The 23,022-nt window shown below is 27.7% G+C and overlaps 8 protein-coding genes across 8 annotated transcripts; 4 read left to right on the top strand and 4 right to left on the bottom strand.

Moving 5' to 3' along the window:
• Positions 1-1,283: 1,283 nt before the first annotated feature.
• Positions 1,284-2,795, top strand: PGO_102990 (hypothetical protein, conserved; the record flags this gene model as incomplete). The annotated part of the gene is made up of 1 exon (XM_028688328.1): positions 1,284-2,795. The coding sequence occupies one exon, from the start codon at positions 1,284-1,286 to the stop codon at positions 2,793-2,795; it is 1,512 nt and encodes a 503-aa protein (XP_028544129.1).
• A 226-nt stretch (positions 2,796-3,021) lies between these two features.
• Positions 3,022-6,930, bottom strand: PGO_102980 (hypothetical protein, conserved; the record flags this gene model as incomplete). The annotated part of the gene is made up of 8 exons (XM_028688327.1): positions 3,022-3,054; positions 3,210-3,326; positions 3,507-3,608; positions 3,747-3,824; positions 4,060-5,507; positions 5,649-5,897; positions 6,079-6,147; positions 6,483-6,930. 8 exons carry the CDS (start codon positions 6,928-6,930, stop codon positions 3,022-3,024), a joined length of 2,544 nt encoding a protein of 847 aa, XP_028544128.1.
• A 783-nt stretch (positions 6,931-7,713) lies between these two features.
• Positions 7,714-8,976, bottom strand: PGO_102970 (hypothetical protein, conserved; the record flags this gene model as incomplete). The annotated part of the gene is made up of 2 exons (XM_028688326.1): positions 7,714-8,264; positions 8,454-8,976. 2 exons carry the CDS (start codon positions 8,974-8,976, stop codon positions 7,714-7,716), a joined length of 1,074 nt encoding a protein of 357 aa, XP_028544127.1.
• Positions 8,977-9,928: 952 nt separating this feature from the next.
• Positions 9,929-10,426, top strand: PGO_102960 (hypothetical protein, conserved; the record flags this gene model as incomplete). The annotated part of the gene is made up of 1 exon (XM_028688325.1): positions 9,929-10,426. The coding sequence occupies one exon, from the start codon at positions 9,929-9,931 to the stop codon at positions 10,424-10,426; it is 498 nt and encodes a 165-aa protein (XP_028544126.1).
• A 489-nt stretch (positions 10,427-10,915) lies between these two features.
• Positions 10,916-11,608, bottom strand: PGO_102950 (hypothetical protein, conserved; the record flags this gene model as incomplete). The annotated part of the gene is made up of 3 exons (XM_028688324.1): positions 10,916-10,991; positions 11,200-11,300; positions 11,537-11,608. The coding sequence occupies 3 exons, from the start codon at positions 11,606-11,608 to the stop codon at positions 10,916-10,918; spliced, it is 249 nt and encodes an 82-aa protein (XP_028544125.1).
• A 1,261-nt stretch (positions 11,609-12,869) lies between these two features.
• PGO_102940 (50S ribosomal protein L28, apicoplast) lies at positions 12,870-14,473 on the top strand (the record flags this gene model as incomplete). Its single annotated transcript, XM_028688323.1, has 5 exons — positions 12,870-12,980; positions 13,244-13,292; positions 13,446-13,558; positions 13,759-13,880; positions 14,089-14,473. 5 exons carry the CDS (start codon positions 12,870-12,872, stop codon positions 14,471-14,473), a joined length of 780 nt encoding a protein of 259 aa, XP_028544124.1.
• A 732-nt stretch (positions 14,474-15,205) lies between these two features.
• PGO_102930 (4-diphosphocytidyl-2-C-methyl-D-erythritol kinase) lies at positions 15,206-16,732 on the bottom strand (the record flags this gene model as incomplete). Its single annotated transcript, XM_028688322.1, has 1 exon — positions 15,206-16,732. The coding sequence occupies one exon, from the start codon at positions 16,730-16,732 to the stop codon at positions 15,206-15,208; it is 1,527 nt and encodes a 508-aa protein (XP_028544123.1).
• Positions 16,733-19,189: 2,457 nt separating this feature from the next.
• PGO_102920 (hypothetical protein, conserved) lies at positions 19,190-21,787 on the top strand (the record flags this gene model as incomplete). The annotated part of the gene is made up of 1 exon (XM_028688321.1): positions 19,190-21,787. One exon carries the CDS (start codon positions 19,190-19,192, stop codon positions 21,785-21,787), a length of 2,598 nt encoding a protein of 865 aa, XP_028544122.1.
• Positions 21,788-23,022: the final 1,235 nt, after the last annotated feature.

Below are 23,022 nucleotides of genomic sequence, written 5' to 3'. Positions count from 1 at the left end.
ATGGTATTATGATAAAATTATCATTTTTTTTTTGCCATTTTCTCCTTTCTGTCTATAGAATGTGTAAGTTTTATGCATCTCGTTTGAAAAAAAACTTGTGCACGTTAAAATACCATTCCCCTATGAAGGTAAAATATATATGTAGCTTGATTCTTCTATCGCATCATGCCAACTGGAAATAAAAATTGTGAAAAGGAAACCAAATCGTTTACCCGTTTTACTCATTTGTGCATCAGAACGGGAAGTGAATGAGGGTGGAATAATATGACACCTTGCGCGGTCGCTGCCGTTATCGCAACATATAGAGTATATCATTTACTACATAAAGCGTATTCTACATTTTTTTTTTTTTTTTTTAAATCATGGCTAATTAATATTTTAAAGAAATTTTTTTTTTTTTTTTTTTTTTTTCGTACTCCATACACATGCACTTATTCAATTTCCAGCGAAGGTGAATTATTTTTGAGTTATTCTCCACAATTATATTATGCATATATATGGAAAAAAACGTATAAGAAGCCATTACTTTTTCTTCTACTCATTTTAAGCTGAAATATGTAGTAGAGTTTCGCTTTACATTAATCGTAAAATATGTATAATTTAAATAGTAAAAAAGACGTAGGATAGGTTTAAATTTAAAGGTTAGTGTGCGTGATAAATGTCACATTTGTATGTCTGTATGCATGCACACACACAATGTGCATATTATATACACTTTCAACTTCTTTTCTTATCAGCATTTCAACTCTTCAACTGAACATGTTCATCATTTTATTACCCACTTTTGAAGAGCTTTTCAAAGCCTTTTAATAATAACTGTATTTTTTCATTTATAATAAGCTAAAAAAGGAATGTGCATATAGTAAAGATAATGTATAGCTTATTTATCACTAGGTCGGATTACGCGTGCATTAAAAAGGTATTTTATTTTTTTTTAATCAAAAATTTTATAAATTTATACCAAGCGGCATATATGTCTATATATTTATCTGTCCCCAAAATCATATCGTTCACACTTGTGTGTGTTTACCCCTTTTGAACCATTTGAATAGTGAGCACTAAAAAAAGGAAAAACTTCATAATTTGGGTATTCACACCTGTACACCTTTAAACAATTATCTGAATCATATGTAGATGTTTTTAAAAAAAGAAACTACTTGTACATATTTCCTTCAACAGTACAATTTTCCATGTCCTTATTCTATGTACGTGGTTCCATCCAAATAATTCTCCTTCAAAAAAAAAAAAAAAAAAAAAAAAAAATCGTTCTGCATGTTAACAGAATGAAATATATTTTTACGATATTTTCCATGTTCATCATTTTACTTGTTAAAGGAAAGAGTTGTATCAATGACTACAAAAATGAGCAGAAACACGAATATCACATTTTTATTAGCAATATATTAATAAATAATGTGTATTTTACATTCGACAAAGATCGGTACCATTACGAATTAGAAGCAAATAAATATATAACTGAAATTAGTGTTAGCCCATTATTAAATATTTGGGAAAATTACATATATAAAAAAATTTCATTAGAAGATGAAATGTTCTTTAATGAAAACACAGTACAGTACCTAGATAGTATGCAAAATGTAAGAGTTGAAGAATTATATCTAAAAAAATATCACATTTATATTAATAAGAAAAAGGTGTATTTTTCTGATTTGCCTTATAATATACAACTTATGGATATGGGAGAAAAACAAATATCCATTTTTTATGAAAATAATAAGACATATGAAATAAAAATAAGAAATAATAACAAATATACCAGTTACTACTTAAATGATGTTAATATAACTGGACGATTATCTGACACAAATCTAATACTTGATAAAGAGTTCAAAAATTACATTTATATTTACACTACGAATGTACAGGAAAATGAGGAAGAATTAAATGTTCAAGCAAAATGCTATAATAGTGAAACATACATAAACAATAATTTAATTAAAAACAAAAGTTTTGTTTTTCCTTTGAATCCAAATGTGTATAACAACATTTTGGTGATCGAATGTAGACACCAACAAGTTCTCGAAAAAACCCAACTGATAAATAAAAAAAAAAATAACATTTCAGAAAATTTTATAAAACGAAAATTTCAAGAAAGCATTCTACGTAACAGCCAAAAATGGTACAAAGAAATTCCATTTTTAGACAACTTAATAAGAAATCATCACAAATTCCTTGACAAACAGAGTTCATATAAAAAGGACGACAAAAATAATCCTCCTCATCAAGACAGTGTATATAAAAAAAGAATTACTAATTCTAATGAATTATATTATAAACCTAATAAAAAAGAAAATTTTCAGATTAATAAAATTTTCAGAAAATTCTACTTTTTTAATATATTTTATCATGTCACCATAAAAATTCCAAATTATATGTACAACCTTACATATGGGAATACATGCCTTTTGGATAATAAAAAAAATACAAAACATATTAGAGAATATTTTTGCAATAATTTTAACAAAAATATTTCTCTATATTCAGATATAAGTAATAAATTATTTTCCTTTGTAAAGGTAGATAATCAAAACATGATTTATAGATTTATTGATAAAGTTTTAAATGGATCTATACACTATTCGACAAATATATATCTATATCTTGAAACATATTATGATAAAAAAGTAGTAAAACTTAAATTTAAAAAAAAAAATACATTCATTTTCCCCTTTTTAATTCTTCCATTACTTGCACTAGTAGTTCTTTTTTCATTTATTGCTGCTATCTATTGGTGCAAATTTTATCCGTATAATGATAAGTGTACTGCTTTTTAAAATTTGATACGGGCATGCAGCTCTGGACAGGGATGACAACAGGCAGAGGCAGACTCAGAGTCAGAGTGAGAGGAATTTGTTTGCATTCATCCCTATATCTAGAATTTATATTTATGCTTTCTCATCCTTGCGAAATAACTACATGTTATTACTAAAAAGGTGTAACTTCCTACGAAATGCATTTTGCCTTGACATACACATCTGGGTGAATCCCCTATCCGAAGATTTATGAGTCCTTTTCAAATTTGCTCAAGAAGTCCTGAACGGGTTAAGAAAAAATTATACACACATACACACACATATACACACGTATACACACGTATATACATACACAATGCATGCACACGCACGTTAGGTAAACACATAAGCGAGAGCGTTCACGGTTCACTTCTCCACTTTTTTTTCTCATTTTACATTTATGCAATCATGTAATTTGTTAATCCTATTCGTCAGACAGATTTTCTCCTTCTTCGTTTTTATATCTTCACAAATGGAATGCATAAAATCTAATGACTTTTCCACTTCTCGTTTCTGTGAAAAGGAATAAACCATATGTATATAACCATTGTCTTGTTACACAATATATATGTACATAACGGTATTTACATTCTTACGCAGGTTTTTTTTGCCTGCACATTTATGCGACATTGCACACACACATATCGTTGTACTATTTTTGTTTCTTTAAATTTTGTCACAATTCATATTTACAAAAATAATTTTATTCCTTTCAACTTGTTCAAAATAACTATTCTTCTCATTTTTAATTTTTGAAATAATTTCCTTCTGAGTGTTTATTACTATATCAGCTGTCTGTTAAGGTGAAACGGGATGCACGCATGTATGCATGTCTTTTTGAATTTGCATACAATATGCGTGGTATAAGCGCATGCATATATACATGGAGTAACATATGTATATAACTCGTCCCATTTATTAGAAACAACTTACATATAACTTTTGTTCAGTGTCTAGAAAGGCCTTCTTAAAAAAATTCAATTTTTCATTTTTCTCTTCTTCCTTTGTGGCCTGAATAGCGAGGGATATGGGGGACGGGGATATTCCAAGTAGGAGTATAAAAATAGAATAGATCATTTTGTTTTATGTTCAATTGTTATATTATACTGTACTGCATTATACTGTACTATATTATAGTGTATTGAATTATTCTGTGCTATATTATACTGTACTATATTACACTGTACTGCATTATACTGTGCTATATTATTTTAAAATGCTTGTTGTGTATAGATTATCTATTTACCTCGCTATTTGCCGGTATGCAGGTCTTATCACTTTCCTTCGAGTCAGGTAATTTTCCAACCGAATTGGACGAAGTACCACCTTTCTTAGTCAGTTCATTTAATTTTTTAATTTTTTCTTTTAATAAATTATTTTCATTATACAATTTTTTTATATAATTAGTATTTTTCACTAATTGTTCATCCACATTGTTTTCCTTCTTATTTGTCTCCTTTTTTGATATTTTATTTTTAAGATTTTCTACAGTTTTTAGCATATCAGATTGGTCGTTTTTATATTTTAAGACTTGATTTTCTAATTGTGACATGGTGCTATTTTTTTCTCTGACCTCATTTTGCAAGATCAGTATAACTTTGTCTTTTTCATTTATTATATTTTTGCACTCATCGTTTTGTTTCATCAGGGTATGTATTGTTCTTCTTGTACTATCATCCATTTCTGTCTTTCCATTTCCTATTTTATGTCTTGTCTTTTTAATATTCATTCTTATATTAACAATTTTACTTAAATTTAAGTAATACACATTCTTGTACAATTCATAATTGCATGTAAGGTCGGTAATGAAAAATGTAAAATAAGTTTTCGAGTTTTCAAATATGAGCCTAATAAGTAATTCGAAAAGATGTATATGGAATATTATATCCTTTTTATTATACTTCCTAATTAGAACAATCCCTCCTCTCTTCTTTGTTTCTTCATTTTTACATGCGTTTGGAGAAATGTTGTCTTCTTCTTGCACTGGTTTTGTTGGAGTGGGAATGCTTTCACGTTCTTCTTTCGTGTTTGACAATTTCATATAATTTGCACTTTCCCGTGTCACCTCAACATTGTGTTGCAACCGAGGCAAACCTCCCTCCTGACTTACAAAGTTAATCATTTTTTTCTTCAAATTGTGGACTCTCTGGCATCCCTTCGCATTATTGAATGGAAAGATAAAACTGGAGTAATCATTCACATTTCTTACAGATTTTAAAATCTTTTTATTGAACAAAAACAGCAAGGATTTTTCGTTATTACTATTATTAAAAATTTTATTCTTTTGTATATTGCAAAGGGGGAAATTAACCAAATATATGCAAATGTCTTGTCTGTCCATTCTAATTTTATATTTAAAAACAAAGCACACGTTAATGATTTTCTTCTTTCGTCTTTCAACAATTTTTATGCACTTTTTAATTATACGTTTCAAAGAGTTCTCTAATATTTCACCATTCTTTATTACCTTATTTATGGGCAATTCTTTACAACAATGGGGATAACCAAAACACAATCTGTCAAAACTTTTTTTTATAAAACACCTGTGACAAAAAGGATTTTTCTCATTACCTTTTCTATCTCTTCTATTTTTTCCATCTCTGGAAGTTTTATCCGCAGGGGACTTTTTTTTTAGCATGTCAATTATTTTGCAATTTTTATATACCCATGAAGAAATTGATATTTTTCTATGTGCTGGAAAAAAAAAAAAAAAAAAGGCAGACAAAAAAAACAACATTCATACATAAAACGAATTCGTAAATACAAATTATTTTTTTCTATTTTTTTTTTTTTTTTTTTTTTTTTCTTTTTTTTTTTTTTTTTTTATCATATAACCTTCACTATTCATGTTAACAATACGATCATATATGTCGAAAATTAGACCCTTTTTTTTTCTTAAACATTCTTCCAAGTTCCTATTTTGTGTGTAGTTTTCCCTTATTCTCTTCCCATTGCAGCATGAGGAAATAAAACCTTCATGTGATTCTTTCTTTTTCTTTATTTCTCCTTCTGATGTTGTCTCTTTATCTAGCTCGTTTGTAAAATATTTGATCATGTCCGTGTCTTTTTCCACATTTTCTTTGTCTAAAAATGGTAACTTTTTTAATTTTTTTTTTTTTTTTTTTCCCTCTATGCTTGACATAAATTTAGCACAATTTCACGTTTTTGCAAAAGAAGCACGGGCTTAGGAAGAAGCACATATATATACATACATATATGCATACATCTCTGTACAATCAAAAATTATATATATGAATCATTTTACCCCTTAAATATGTCCTATACAAGTATCCATAAAAAAATATATTCTTCTCTCTCTTCTGTGTGTCTACCCCTTAGAAAAATTAAAACAACCCGTTGTAAATGAAAAGAAATTCGAAAGGGAGAGGAAAAAAAAAAAAAAAAAAAAAACTACACATAAATCCACATACATACAATAGCGTAGCATTATACAAAAATTAATTGCACAAAGTAGAATAGTTAAAATACATATTCCATTTTTTTCCAATAATGGCATATTATGAGGGGGTAATATTTTTTGCACATATATACACATGGCATATTTTTGGTGTACATATGCAAGCACAGCTTTTTCCTTTTTCATACTATACACTTCTGTATATATACAAGTACGCAAAGATTTAATCATCCCCCCCCCGTTGTGATTACCTGTATTTATTATGGTTGAATTTTGACCACGTTTCACATTTTGAACTATTTTATTAAGCAGTTTTTTATAAGAACCGAAATTTTTCATATCAAAACTTTTTTGTGATACAAAATTGCTAGAACCCTTTTCAGAAGAAATTCCAATTTTATGTTCTTCTGTAATATCACTATTTTGGACAATAATTTTATCAGACATATTTTTTGCATCATTCTCCCTCTTCTTCCTTTTTTTGCGCTTACTCTTTGTCTTATTTAAGATAAAATTTATATTCCACTTTTTTTTTATTAAATTACTTTTCGTTTTACAATTATGTAAAACATACTTGATTGTCACACCTTTTGTGAATTTTCGTTTTGTCGGCACGAGTCTCTTTATGACATCTTTCTTAACTTGTGTCTCCTTTTCAGCTTTACAAATGTGTAAGAAACTATCTATTTTGTGAACCATTTTTTTTTCCCTTTGTTTATGAGCGTTATTCAAGGCTTACTCTTATTTTGCTTAAATTTCAGTGATGATAGAAAATAATAAGACAGCAAGGAATGAACGGCATAAAAAATGCATGAGAAATTAATTAATAATTTTATTGAGAAATGGAAAAATCTTGGCATAGCAAGTTGTATCAGCATAAAGTTCGTCTTCCCCTGAGCTCATTTCTAAGGTATACTCATGGGAAATAAGCCCCAATGGTTCTCTTTCGCGTATATGCAAATAGACATGCATGTGTGTGTATATGTTTTTTTTTGTTTTTTTTATCCATAATGAGACTTAACTGAAGCACTTCCTTAATAAAGCAGCAAAAAGGAAAATATTAAAACGATGAAACGATAACAAAAGTGCAAAATCGGGTAAACTTCTCTGCATATAGAAGCACTTACACATGTGTACATTTCCTCATTATTGGTATATTTCAAGTATATTCAAGCACTTTACGTGGAGCAATATTTCTAATGATTCATTCCACCCACAATTGTTATTCTTTCGTTTAAGTTCTAAATTTTCATCCCCCTTTTGGACCCCAAAATAGACAAAGAAAGTGTTAAAAATATATATATATATATATATATATATATATATATATATATATATATATATATGTATGTGAATAATTCCACATAATGCTGAAAAATTTTGGAAAATGGTATGAAAAAAAAAAAAAAAAAAAAAAAAAAAAGCAGCTTAAAAAATACTGCGACGCACATATTACGCGAAACTACAAAATGAAAATACGTTTCATTTTATCCCAAAAAAATCACACATGAACAATCTCTGCTCATCATTATAATGTGGCAAAAAGGAGAATACGTCATTTTTCTTTTTCTCAATTATTTCTTTTAAACAAATATTCTTTTTATACAAAGAAAAAACAAATTTATAAAGCTGCTTCGCGTCAAAATTATTTAGTAAATGCAACCCTCTTCTTTTTAAGCATTCATAAAAATGTAAATTTTCAAAATTATACTTGTAGAAAATATAACACAAGGATGATAACGTAAAACTATCTTCTATTTTATTCAAATTTGATAAAATTTTCAAATAAAAAATATCGCATATTTTTGTGTCACTTAATTCTAAATTGTGGAAGCAGCTCATAATGTTGTTCATGTCTCGTATGTTCAATTCGTATAAAACATTTGGCAAATAATTCAACATTTTTTGGAAGAAATCGTTATAGTTATTTTTTTTCAACCTTGCACTTAAAATGTTTAAAATTATCACAAAGGAAACTCCATTCATCGATGGAATTTGATTCTCGATATGTTTCACGCTTGACACGTAGATTCCTACACGGTGTTATTGGGGAATAAAATAATGTAACAATAAAAAAAAAAAAAAAATAAAAAAATAAATAAATAAAAGAAATAAAAAGATAGTGAAAAATGGAAGAAATATCTTATACACGTGTAAAACCCACACTCAACTGAATAAAAAATGTATATCCACATTAACAATTTGTGCGTGAAAAATTTTACCTGTGTCCTTGTTATGCAAATGAAAAGACTGAAGAATTAAAGCGAAATCTTGAGGGCCTAGCAAATGAAGACTTTTTTTAACTCTCATGCTGTATATCTGCCAAAAGGATAACTTCTTTGACATATCAGAGTTATTATCTTTTGAATGTGGTCTTTTTGATACAGCTGTATTACTGTATCCTGTGTCATCATTATCCGCTGCAACCATATGATCCACTTCGCTCTCATCTTCTAATTCTTTGGCTTTCTTTTCCTCAGTGCTTATATATTTTTTTATTTTCAAATTAGCATACCCCTCCTTCATGTTTTCATCTGAGGATGATATATTTCTTATGAGTTCCATTGCTGTGGATCTTAATTTATTTACATCTCCAAATAGTAAAACATTTTCGTACTTATGATTTATTTTTTTTAAAACAAATTGTTTATCCTTAAAAGCACTATCGCTACTACCACTGTAAATGGGCATACACAATCGTCTTCCAACCCCACCACCCAATTTTTTACCACTAAACCATATCATAAGTTTCTCTTCTATTTACTAAAATATATGAATTGTGATTAGTTCTAAAAATGTGTGCGTGTATAATAAGGGGTTATAAAATACACAATCAACAGGTGAAGGTACCCCTCCTGTCGTTCATTAACAGTATGGAGAAATTAAACTCTTCTCCATCTTATGCTTAACACCCTACGTTTAAACGAATACATCTACACGTTCGCTAAATCATATATGTATATAGACTTTCACCTATGTGTTTGTGTAATACCTATAACATATTTTGAGATCCCATTTTATCCCTTACAAAAAAGGGGAAAATTATTTTTTCTTGAGATACGCAACCCTAAAAAATTGTTACCTCTTACTGAGGCAAATTTGTTGATTAGGGACAACAAAAAAAAAATTATAAAAAAATATATATGCCTATATATGTACACACATTTTAGCATACATGCATATATGCTTCAAAAACAAAAGGCAATATATTTATATACATATGTATAATTAAAAATGGCTAAAGGTCATGGGTGAGAAAATTACTGGCATACGTTTGCACTGATCGTTCATGCTGTTGCTAATTTGGTGAAATGTGTCAAATATAACAGCAACTGTTATGCATGTATAATATAGTGAAAAAATCCACGAAAGCAAGAGCTAAAAAGTTTGGCATAAACATATTGAAATATAAAAGGAATAAATACTTCAGCTAAAGGAGTATGGAGTAGGTCGATAAATTAAAAACCCTGTAACCATTGCCACAAATACTTCCCTTGGGAACAAATTAAAGTGCGTAAAAATGAGGTGACACACTAGGCTAAAAAATTTGGAATAAAAAAAAAAAAAAAAAAAAAACTATTACATAAATTAATAAAACCAAAACTAAGATTTTTGTTCACTTAAATATATGAACAAAGTTTATCCCCAATGTAGCACGGAAAAAAAAAAAAAAAATGAATATTTAGGTGAAAACAAAATGTTAAATAACCAAACTAGAAACCCATATTCCATTTTAAATGTAGGAACAGATTGTGACATAGAAACTGCAAAAAAACAATTTAAAAAGTTAGCCTTAATTTACCATCCAGATAAGTTGAAGCATCATTTAAATAGAGAACGGAAATGCATGGAAAAATATACAGACAATAGGGATAATACAAAAAATTGTACCTCGGGAAGTGTCCCAATAAATGAACAAAACAAACAGGAGAAAGAAAATGTAATCGATTTTGTAACCCTAGTATGGGCGTATGAACAAATTTTGAAAGACATTGAACATAGCAACAAATCCGAAAAATATGAAAATGCACTGAATATAAAAAAGGTAGACTTGCAATATATTAATGAGGAAAATTCTTATATTTATTTTTGTCGTTGTGGAGATTTTTTTCTTTTTTCGGAAAATTTATATTGCGAATATTACATTATTTATGAATGCCAAAGTTGTTCATGCTCGGTTTATGTTATTCCCTAACCCTTTCAAATATACTCAAGACATAACATTTCATATGAACCAAAAGGGGTACGTACTAAAATGATCAAAATATTTTGTCAAGAATTGGAAACAAGAAAATTTTTAATATCATAATAAAAAAAATTTGTTCAATCTATATGTTATTATAATTTAGCATACCCCAACGTTTCGTGTAACTAAGAGTAGGAATTTTCTTTTTTCAAACCATATTTAATAGTATAACAATTATTCATGACTTTTCAGTGTTACAAACTGAGGAATCATTAAAATAGGAATAAACTATTGTATTCCTTTTTTTTTTTTTTTTTTTGTTCATTTTTGGTTATTCATCAGTCACTACTATGTTTAGTTACACTTTTTCAATTTTTATCTTTCTAACAAAATATTCTGTTTTTAAAAAGTCTATTTTAAAAAAAGGAAAAAACAATTCAAATTATGATACATAAAAAATTTGAAAAAACATTCACACATTTAATTTTTAATTAGAACTTAATAATTTGAGTCAATGTTTAAATTTTGTGCCATTTCTGTAGATGCCTTCGTTACAATAGTGTGAGCTTCGTACCTAAGCGTAAAAAGTGAAAAATATGATTATAGAAAAGAAATATATATATATATACACTTATAAGTTCACTTAATTCGACGCAATTTCGATTGATTTTCAAGTGGCTTCTCAATATAAGTGCATACAAAATGATGTAGCTATAAAGCAAATGTTAAAACTACGAAACAACATATGTTCGTATGAGCATAATGTATAAAACTGTATTAACATTCTGTCCATGCACTTGGCTAAACAGATTTGCTCATTCTTCCCCATCTGTTCCGAAAATTTCTGACCAAAACATTTTTCAAAGCATGTTTTTCTCACTTGCTATAAAAAAAAAAAAAAAAAAAGACGCTTTTATATGATATCCGTTTTATAGTAATATATGAATGGGTAAATAAAAATAAAAAAGGCTCTTTTCATGATATCCACGTCATCATAAATATGGAGGGATAAATGGAAAAAAAAAAAAAAAGAAGACACAATACATACACTTTTGAACAAAATCGTTGAAAAAAAAAAAAAAAAGTTCACTTCGAGTAGGAGAAAAATAAAAGAATTACATTGTTCAATATTTGATATATCATCATCCCTAAGGCATTTTGGGCGTCTTCCATGCTTGGTTGATTATCCATTTTTCCTCTAATGTTCGGTCCTCAAAATTTATGTAAAAAGTGTGGTATTAAAAAAAAGGAAAAAATATTATGCATTAAAACGTAAAAAATGCTATAAAAAAAGTATTAAAAAAATATATATTTTTTAATGTCGTATAATTCTTCATTAAATATTCAGGATGTTATAATCAGAGGATATTTAATTTGACAAATATCTTTTCTGATAAAATGTAAAGAGAGTCATTTGTGTCGCGGCAGCAGGTGGAATATTCTAAAGTCAGCAACAAATACTGTTTCTTTCAGTAAACACAAAACTATTTAAGTATGAACACAAGGTGAAGAAACTGAAAAATAAAAATATTATTTTAAGAAAAAGTGCATTGATAAAAATTGTGATACCCTACATACATGTACTACATATTCGTAACAATTTCCATACTCGATTTATGCAGCATAGGTAATGTACATCATAAAAAAAAAAAAAAAAAAAAAGGCTAGCAATAGCAGTTCAAAGAAAAATAAACGGAAATAACAACTACAAATGTTAGCAGGAAGCAGAGGATAATAAGCAAAAGGAAAAATATGATCCAAAGAGGAATCATCAATTTGAATTAAATGTGTTCATTCAGAAGGCTTAAAATAAAAAAGGTAATTGTAATGCACAAATGTAACACATATAAGATCACGTCAAATAGCAAGTAAAATACAAGTGACAATGTGAATATAGCTTATAAGGAAAAATAAAAAATGAATAAATGGGAAAAGTGTGTTTTCCAGCATTTACGACATTCATGTTTCTTGTTTGCTTACGATAATTTTGTTTACTAACTCCATTAAGGCCTTTTTTTTTTTTTTTTTTTTTTTAAATCATATTTTATTCCTCTTTTTTTTGCTATTTTATTTTTTTTCTTATTTTATTATACATTTTCTTCGTTTTGGTGTTAATTTTTAAACCATGAAGCAAGCCATTAACACTCTTATTAAAAATGAGAACATGGAAGATGCATAGTTCGCAAATACCTGCAATTTTGGGAACCTTAATAAATGGAAACTTAGAAAACTTAAAGACAGCCTAGTATGTAAATATACTAGAAATTTTTACATTTTCATCCTTTTACCTTTTTATTGGATGGAGCACTTACACAATGATGTTGATCTTTCAAAATTAGAAGATTATCGTATAACCACTTTTTTTTTTTTGTTGTTGTGTGTGCTTTTTTACTAACTCTTTACTCCTTTAAATGTTATAAGGAATATCATTAATTTGTTAAAAAATAAAATAATGCAAAGGAAATATAAAAATAAAATATACAACTTAACAAAAAATGTGTATTTATTTTTTTATGCAATAATAAACTTGAATTCTCTTTTCCTCTTGGGCGTTTCAACAGTTGTAAGTTTGTCCACTTGCACTATAGCACCATAATAAAGGGGTGATGATGGTGCATACACATGTGAATAAGTGTATCAATCTGTATGCGTTCTATGTATAAATAATGTTAACCAAACTAAAAAATACATGAGGGATGAATCCCGAACAGATATTTGTCTAAAATTTTCCTGTGCCAGAAGAAAATGCAACAACACAAACAAGGCTTAATTATAACATGAGCAGTTTAAATGTCTCTTCTTCTTTTTTTTTTTTTTCTTTTACAGATTCAAAAAAATGATGAAAACAGAATAAATTCCCAAAAAACATTTTATGGTATGCAATAAAAAAGGGGGAAAACAAAAATTATAGGCACAAGGAATTTCAAGCGTAAATATAAATTATTCCGTACACATTTTTTAATATAATACATTTATACGCAATTTTTTTTTTTTTTTTTTCTTCTTTTTTTCCACACCAATTTAACAGTGAGATCTTTAATAAAAAAAAGTGATATATTTAAAAATTCCGTATTTAACAAAAAGTTACATGTTTCGAAATTTTCCCTATTTACTAAAAAAAGACATAAAGAAGCGTTAGCCGTAAGTAAAAATATTTTCATTCCATGGTGCTACATTTGTGTAAATGCCCCCCCCCCCTCAAATGTATATTTTTCCTAAGTGTTTATTTTATGTGTCTGTAAATTTTTACATAGTTTCAAGAAATACCCATTATTTATTCTCCATTTTGCAAAAAACTTTTTTTTTTTTTTTTTTTTTTTTGTGATATTTACATTATGTAGATCCGAAAATATAGAATGACTGGGCCATCCACAGCCAGAAGGCACCATGGATTAGATGGCAGGAAACGAATTAACAAAGTCACGATGTTACCTCATAAAGAAATTAAACTTCCAGTAAGGAGGTTAGTGGATTATAAATTTTAACAAAAAAACAATGAAAGAAAATAACAAAACAAAAAAATATATATATATATATATATATTCTCTTTGATCTGTTTTAAAAAAATATTGTAAATAATTTACTGTTTCATTAGTCTGGTCCTTACCTATTTTTTTTTTTTTTTTTTTTTTTTTTTCCCTTCTTTTTATTTCCCATTTTCAAATATAAAGATGTTTAATATTGGGTAAAATGGACAACTGGAATGCTCGTAAAATTTCCAAGTCTGGAGTAAAAACTCACAGAAAACAGAGAGTAAATTTACGAAGAAAAAGAATTTATTTTGAGGAAGAAGATAGATTTGTAAAAATGAGAGTCAGTACAAGAGGATTGAAGACAATAAAAAAATATGGCTTAGGCTATTGTTGTAAAAAATTTAACATAGACCTAAGTAAAAAAAAATATGATGCTGGATATTCCCCAAGGAGAAGAAAAAAAAAAAGTGATGAATTTTCCTCTGCACAAAATGATGCACTAAATCAGAAACCACTTCAGGTATACGAAGATGCGAATGAAATGTTGAAAAATCTAAACCTTGACAAGATGAAAAAAGAATAGAAATCGCCATAATAAAATTATTCACAGTAATTCAACTGAAAAACATAGTTATTCCATAAGACTCTACAGAAAAAAAAAAAATATATAAAGTATATGTTTTGATACACATACACAAAAAAAAAAAAATTACTAATAAACATTAGCCTGTGAGTGTTGACGAAATTGAAGAATATTTAATTTCTAACCTTCTTTGATATGTTAATTTAAGAAAGAATCGCAAAAACAGTTGTAACAAAGTGAAAGACAAATTCGTTTAAAATCTGTGGAAATGGGGGTAAGCACCAAAATGATGGACAAAAAAAAAAAAAAAAATTAGCATAAAAATGATGTATATATATGTACGTTCATGCTTGTATGATTTTAACGAGGTAAGGACAAAAAAAAAAAAAAAAGTGCATTTAAAAATTGTTCAGAAAAAAAATGTTAGTCGTATATCCTATTATGCTAACAAATAATTTTAAATAGGGATACGTAGTGGGAAATTACATGCCACAATTTCTGGAAGTTATTTTTAACCTGTCCAACGAAACACATTTCAACATTAAAAAAAAAATTAATAAATGGGAATGTGTGTACCATTAAACATGGGCACACGTGTGCATATATATATATATATATACTTATATATATGTACATATATTTTAAGCATGGCAGATGTATGTATGGATAGATAGATGGATTGGTGGATGCATGCATATACGCACAAAGCATGACCGAAATGAAGGGGCTTCATTAGGCCATCATTTCTGCGACTTGACTTGGCTTATACCAGAGGTGTTTCGGCTTTCGTAAAAAACTGCACAGATAAGCCTTTATATTTAAATGTAACTTTCTTTGTACGTCCTTAATCAAATTTTTCATGTGTCTTTTCTCCTTATGTAAACTCATATTCTTTTTTGTTAGTGCAAATAATGATGAACCACTACCACTCATCGCTACAGCGTCAAAAATATTTTGATTCATTAAAAAGTCCTTTAAATATTTCACCTTCTTAAGTAAAAGAAACGCAGAATGTTCTAAGTCATTTATAAACATATTCTTCAGTTCTGTATGGTCAAACGACACAAAATGCTTCAAATAATTGAACTCCTTCTCTTCAATATGGTTAATAATATTACACCCCACCGGATTAATTATAAAATGTTTTAACAAACTAACAGGGTTATATTGCACTATGTTGTTATAATTAACATTTTGATAAACTAACTTAGATGATAATCCCTCATTTATTTGAAAAATATATATTCTCCGATCTGATATTGTTGCCTGGGCATCAATTAAATCGATAACATAATTTCCCTTGTCAGTACAATATGCAAAACCTGAACTACTAAAAAAAGATATATCACTACCTATTTTTTTTAAAAATTCGTTTCGTAACTGATCTGTTTTTAAAAATTTATAGAAATAATTTTCTAAGAAATAAAAAACAGAGGCTCCATTAGAGGAACCTCCGCCAATTCCACTAAATATGGGACTCCTTTTATTAATATGAACTAAAAATTTTATATCATCATTTATATTTAATTCTTCTCTATATCGTTTTAAAATTTTTGCAATTATATTATCATCATTTAATGGATAATTATTGTAAAAATAATGCTCGTCTTTTTCTTTGTCCCATAGACATTTTATTTTATTTTCATGTAATACATCATGCTCTTTCGTTTTTTTTATAGTTAAGAAATCACCAGATTGGCATGGAAATAACAATTTTTCTAATTTTCTTTGATCTTCTCTGCTTAAAGATGTAATAAAAATATCATCACCTAAATTTATCGAATGCATTAATGTTGATATTTCATTGTGTGTTTCTTTTCGTTCCTTTAGTCGTAAAAACAAATTAATTTTTGCTGGGGAAAAAAATTTGAAATCGTACCACTTGGTTCTATTTAGCAACTGAATTATTAATTTCATTTTCTTATTACATAAAATATTACCCCTCTGAAATGTTCCTGCATTATGTTCACTTGTAATTCCATCAAAACTGGTGTATTTTCTTTTTTTTGTTTTCGTTCTACACTTTTCATGATTGCTCAAACTAATGAACATCCAATCCTTCCTTAGAATATGTTTATTCTTAACACCATTGTTATGAGGCAAGACATGGGAGAAATGTAATGTTACACCCTTCAAACGATCATATTTATCTCGCCCAAATTTGCTATAATTATTAGAAGCATTTTTTGAGACTACATTTGTGAAAGCCAGAAAAAAACATAGAAGTAGAACCCTTTTTATTTTTAAACAAATTTTCATATTCCTGTGTTCCAGCGGTGAACTACTCCATGCGGCACCTTTCGCTACTCTTCTTTTGATACCAAAATAAAAAAAAAAAAATTAGGCTACTATATTTTCGTGCATATTGGTATGCAATCTTTCATGTTGCTATTTAGAGGTAATTTTAAATCCCGTTTCTAGACCGTCATGTCACGTGCATGGATATATATATACATGTATACATATTTATTTTTTTTTCGCCCAATGCTTCAATAAGGGGCTTTAATATATTTTCACTTTACAAGTTTTCGATGTTTCCTTTGTCGCTTACATATCCCATTAACCCCTTAAATATTGCTTCCATTTTTTTTTTTTTTTTCTAATTTGATACATAGCCCCGAATGAGCCTATAGAACCTTTTTCTTTATCACTCACAAACGTGTTTAATTATAATTATAGCCAAATGAGCACAAAGGAAATACCAGAGAAACGTTTTTGATGACTCATAATTATTCTCCTCATATACTTATGATAATTGCGGGACTAGTATAAAAATTGTATTGACATATATTATGTGAGTGCACACACATAAAAAAAAAAAATAAATAAATAAACCTTTTATTTTTTTCATTTTTAATGGTGTATATTTTTTTTATTTTTTCATGAGCCCGTGTAATTATTAAATGTCTGAATGACTTTCAAGAAAAAAAATTTTAAAACGTATAAATATGGCATATATAACGTTATGTTTTTGTATTGCTTAAAAATTTATAAGAAAATCAAAGTCCATTCATCACCAACATATGTGAAACATTTTTATAACACCATTTCTCAAAACAGTTACTTTATTTTAAAGCAGTCTTCTATTTGCTTTATCATTGTGTCATATATATGCTTTTAATTTGTTCTTTCGACCATAAATATTACAGTTCCATTTTCCTGCGGAAGGATTTGCGAATATATATATATCTTGGCCCTTAAAGCTATGGAAGCTCATTTTTTCCCATTAGTTTAAAAATCATTTAAACATATGCAGTTTGTGTGTATTCGTGATTTCATGTAAGCATTTCGCGTAAATGTGTTTACATAATACCTTATTGCATTATTTTATTTTTTTAATTATTGTGCATGCTCCTTGGAAAAAGGAATAAATAAATAAAAAAGCCAATGAATAAATAAACAAACAAACAAATAATTAATTAATTAATTAAATAAAAACATTTGTGTCTTTTTTCCATCTTTTTCAACGCATACAGAACCATAATTTTTTTTTCTTTTTCCCGTCACGTGCATATAATATGTGTGCATATAAAAAGTATTTTTCCACAGGAAAATCTTTTTTTAAATTTGTCCATCTTTTTCGAAAAATAAAAAAATTACAGTTTGCATTTTCTGTAATTTCATATGTATAGGCATTCTCATCCCACCCTTTACTGGCAAATGTATATGGTGTTTCGTTTTAGTTTGCATGGCTTTTTTTTTCTCTTTTTTTTTATGAATTTACAAATATAAGAACATTTGTTCGTATTGTATGTATTTAAATATACATACTGCACATTATAATGTGTGTGCATAAATTCTCAATTCTGCAAAAAAGTAGGTATTGAGTGATACAATGGCACAGTTGATTTGTTTTTCTTCTTTAGTGTTACATGTTTTATGCTACGAAAAAGAAAAATTAAGTCCAGTTATCATGCTTATTTGAAAACCGTATTAATAATTCGATTGTACAGAAACTTATTTTATTTATTTTTTTTTTTTAATATCATTACAAATTGGCAAATTTGGAAATATACGGAATATTATTACATGCTTCCAAATATTTTAATGTATTTTTTACATACATGGTTGTACTTCCATGCACATGGCTACTTTTGACCCATATGAGAGAAAAAACTCCTCTTTTATATATATATATATATATATATTGGCCTAACATACACCAGTAATAATTTCCAAAAGTGTTATTATGCTAATCAGTTGTAAGATAAACAACAAAGGGTTGCATAAGCACATAATGGTCTATTATCACTCATGCACAAGACTATTGCGCTTATATTTTGAAAATCCCTAAAATTATGAAAAGCTATGAAGAAAATAAAAATACGTCTTTATTCTCCTCACCCGTGAGAATATACATATATATACAAACATATAGCGACACACGCGTCCATACACTTATATGACCATGTTGATTTTTAAAAACTCTATTTTTAAATAAATTTTATTTTGAATTCGTGCAAATTTTTTGATGTAATAAAAGTTGGCGACATTTTTTTTTTTTTTTTTCCCTTTTTTCATTTGACCTTATTAATATGATTATGTGTGTTTACCACCCCTGTCTTCCAATTGGTTCTTTTTTTTTTTTTTTTCTTTCGCTTTTTATTCAATCAATTCAATTGTTCATTTATTTGCCTCCGATATCTCGTCCATTAATTGATTTACTTTATTCACAAATTCCTATGCGCATGTGTGCAGAAAAAAGGTTATGTCAAAATGAAAGTGAACAATTCCACATCCATAAATTTGAACAAAAGTAAGTTGGAGGAAAATAAAAATAAAACTAAGTTAAGTACGAAATTAAATGATACAAAAGAAAAGGAGATTAAAAAAATTGCAACTTTAGTTAAGGTAGGAAAAAAAAACACAGACAATAATCCAGAAATTAAGAACAAAACTTTAAACAAAAATGGAATAATCAAGTATGGAGGAAATTCCATAGACATTATTACAGTAGAAGAAAATATAAAAAAAATTGAAAACTCAATGAACAAATTAGAAGAAATAGAAAAAAAAATCATTGATGATATTTACGAATGTGACAAATATATTGAATTTTATGAAAAATCAAAAACACTTTTGGACTCGAAAGATTGTGACAGTGATGTAGGTAGGGAAGTCGAAATTGAAGAAATTAGAAACATTCTGAAAAGGTGCTCAAAAAATCTAGATGGAGAAGGAATTTTTCTTACAGGACCTAGTGGCCAAGGAAAAACCTACAGCATATTTTACATCATTAAAGAAATAGAAAAGGAAAAAAAAAAAGAAAAGGAGGATAAAAAAAGGAAAAAAGAAAACGTAACACCAGCAAATTACAAAAACATTGATGCTTCTTATTTCTACGTTTCTTGTTCAAATAGTCAAAAACCATATGACATTTTTGTAGATATATTACAACAGATAATAAACAAGGATAAAAATTCCATCCTAAATAACGTGAAACAAAAGTATAATTTAAATGGATTAGAGGAGGTTAAAAAGTTATTCATTAATTATACCAATAAGTTAAACAACTTAAAGATAATAATTGTAGACGAATTAGATTTTATTGCTACCAAAAATGTACGTACAGAATTAAAAACAAAAAATTTGAGTAAAAGTTCAAATGAAGATGTAGTTAAGGCTCTATTTGAATGTGTTCAAAGTGCTAAAAGTAAAGTAATACTAGTAGGAATTGCTAACAGCTTAGATTTAATAAAAGATTACACACATATGAAAATTAACCAAATTATTTACAAACCTTATAATGAAAAACAGTTTATGAATATTATACGAAATAAATTAAACACACTGGAAGATGAGTTTGTTACTAAAATTTTCAAAGGAGTATCTCTAAATATACATGTTAGGCAAATTTCTAATCGAAATGGAGATATCAGATCATGTTTTGATGCAATATTAAGAGTTTTCTCGGATAAAAAATCGGATCTTGAAGAAAGAAAAAAAAATTTAATTAAATTAAAAGAGGAAATCATGATGAATAAAATTTTTAATAGACAGGAAAAGAAAAATTTATTGCTGCTACTAAATGATCAAGAGGAAGATGATTCTGTAGAGGCACTAAGGGAAAACGAGAGCAATTCAAGCGAAATCGAATCAAGCGAAAGCGAAAGTGAGACCGATTTAGAGAGACGCCAAAAATGGAAAAGGAAAAGGAAAAACGAGAACACAGAGATAGGAAACGACCCTCCTAGCACCGATGATCCAACAGCTATAACAAAGAAAAAACAAAAGGTAGATGTAAAGAATAGCTCGAATTTGAAAAATCAACCCAAGGAAGACTGCTCTGATGATGACAATTTTTTTCTTGAACAAAATGTAACACCATTACCAAACTTTCGAGACTACGAATTAGCTAGTAAATTCATTGATAATGCAAAAAATTTAAAGTTTACTGATCAGAAAAATGAATTTTCAATTGGATATGAAACACTAAAAAAAGAGGTTATAAAAATACAAAACAATAATGAAACACTAAGTGAAATATTGATAAGAAAAAATTTTCATGTAAATGATAATGAATCTTTTTACAATTTCAGTCAATATACGCCAAAAGAGTATTATGAAAGTCCATTTAAAATATTATATAAAAATGAAATAGACAAAGAAATGCATCATTTTAAAGATAAAAAGGAAATATTAAAAAATTTAAATATGGATAAATTACAATCATTTGATGCTATAATTGATAATCAAATAAAATCTATCGAAAAAAAATATAACGATTTTGCCACTACTGCAAATTGTAACACAGTAATGATTTCAGATATAAAAAAAATTACGGATAAAATACCCTTGGAAGAACATAAAGATATTCTTTTCAAAATTAAAAGTCTTCCATTAATTCAAAAAATATATCTATACGCATCCTGTAATGTAGTAAATGATACACATTTAAATTCGGAAGACGAACAAGATGAAAGTAAAGAAAAAAAGCAAAGTCAGTTCATTGAAATCACCTATGCTGATATACAAAAAGGGTTTAGAAATTTGTGTAGTAATCTATCAGAAACGTCTTACATAAAAGATATACTAGAAGGAAATACCATAGACCAGGCCATTGAACATTTCGAAGAACTTGGAATATTAACAAATTGTAAAAAAAATCAAAAATTTAAGGAAAGAAGAAGTGTCGTAAAGGTCCCAAAGGGTTTAACACCCAGATTTGCCAACATGAAAAATAGCAAAAATTTTTCTACACAAAATAAAATGAATACCCTATACTATTTTAATCTCCCCGTCTGTGTAATTAAGCAAACGTTGAAGGAAATTTCATCCATACTTTCAAGTTTTGACGGAAATGCACAATTTTGATGGAAATTCTCAATTTAAGCAAGAATGTGCAGTTTTGATTCACTATTTTTAGGGGAAGAAGTCGTACTGCTGCTCTGAATTAAACATGAAAGAGATCAGGCAAAGAAAAATTTTCGTTCTGTTTCTTACCCGGTTTGAAAAAATCGAATTGTCCCCTTGATTTATTAAGGAGAGAAATAGAAAAAATAAAAAAAAGCAAAATAGCATCATGTGCATGTATCGAAGAGTAAACAACACTATGTATAGTATGTATGGTATGCATATATATATGTATTTAACTTTTGAATGATATGCCCAAGTGATATTTCCATTTTTGTGGATATAAGCAGACGCACGCGAATTGAATTCTCTCCACAAAGAAGGGAAAATCAGTGTGTCACGAAATAGTGGTAATAGATATATGCAAATTGAAGCAATTTATTCATTCTGTTTTATGTTATTACTCATTTCTGTTGAATTTCTACTATATGTAAAACGAATTTAATTTTATGTGTCTTTTTTTTTTTTTTTTTTTTTTTTTTTTTTTGTTTATTGTTTTTAGTATTTTTTTTTTTTTCTGACACATATTACTTTATATTTTATATTATATATATTTTTTATTTTATTTTTTTTGTATGCACATTTTTAAAAAAGTTTTTAAACATTTACGGAATATTTTAAATAGTGTAATTTGGCATACGTGGAAAGGACAGTAAATTGATAGTTTGCAAAACTGTCTTCACAAAAAAATGCGTAATAGAAAGATCTCATAGAGTTATGTGAATTTATGTCTACTACGAGACTGAAGATACAATATTCGTATAACTTTTATGTATCTCTTCTTCATTATATGAAGATGATGAAATGTAAGGATTACTCTGATGAGTTATTAATAGCGGTTCACTGTCCAAATTTATTTCTCCTTTTATATCCTCCATATTTTAGCATATATTCTTACTAAATTAAATCTGCATTAAGTTGATAACTCACACGCATATGCACTCTGTGAGCTAGTACCTTCTTAAATGAAATTTTCCAAAAATATGATGTTCATGTATAGACAATATTCATTCAGTTAATTTCAAAGAATTTCTCTTAGGCAAAAATATATCACCAATTGGACTGATAAACTTTGCGCATAGTTCTACGATATTATGCACATAAACATTTATCGCTAAAGCAAAATTTAATGTGGTAAATCTCTTCTAATTAAATCTACATAACAGTATGTGTAAAATATAACACAACAAAATTAT

Source organism: Plasmodium gonderi (genome assembly GCF_002157705.1).
Source record: "Plasmodium gonderi DNA, contig: Chr10, whole genome shotgun sequence".
Taxonomy (NCBI): Eukaryota; Apicomplexa; class Aconoidasida; order Haemosporida; family Plasmodiidae; genus Plasmodium; species Plasmodium gonderi.
Note: the sequence above shows the minus strand (reverse complement) of the source record. Positions and strands in the feature narration are given on the sequence as shown.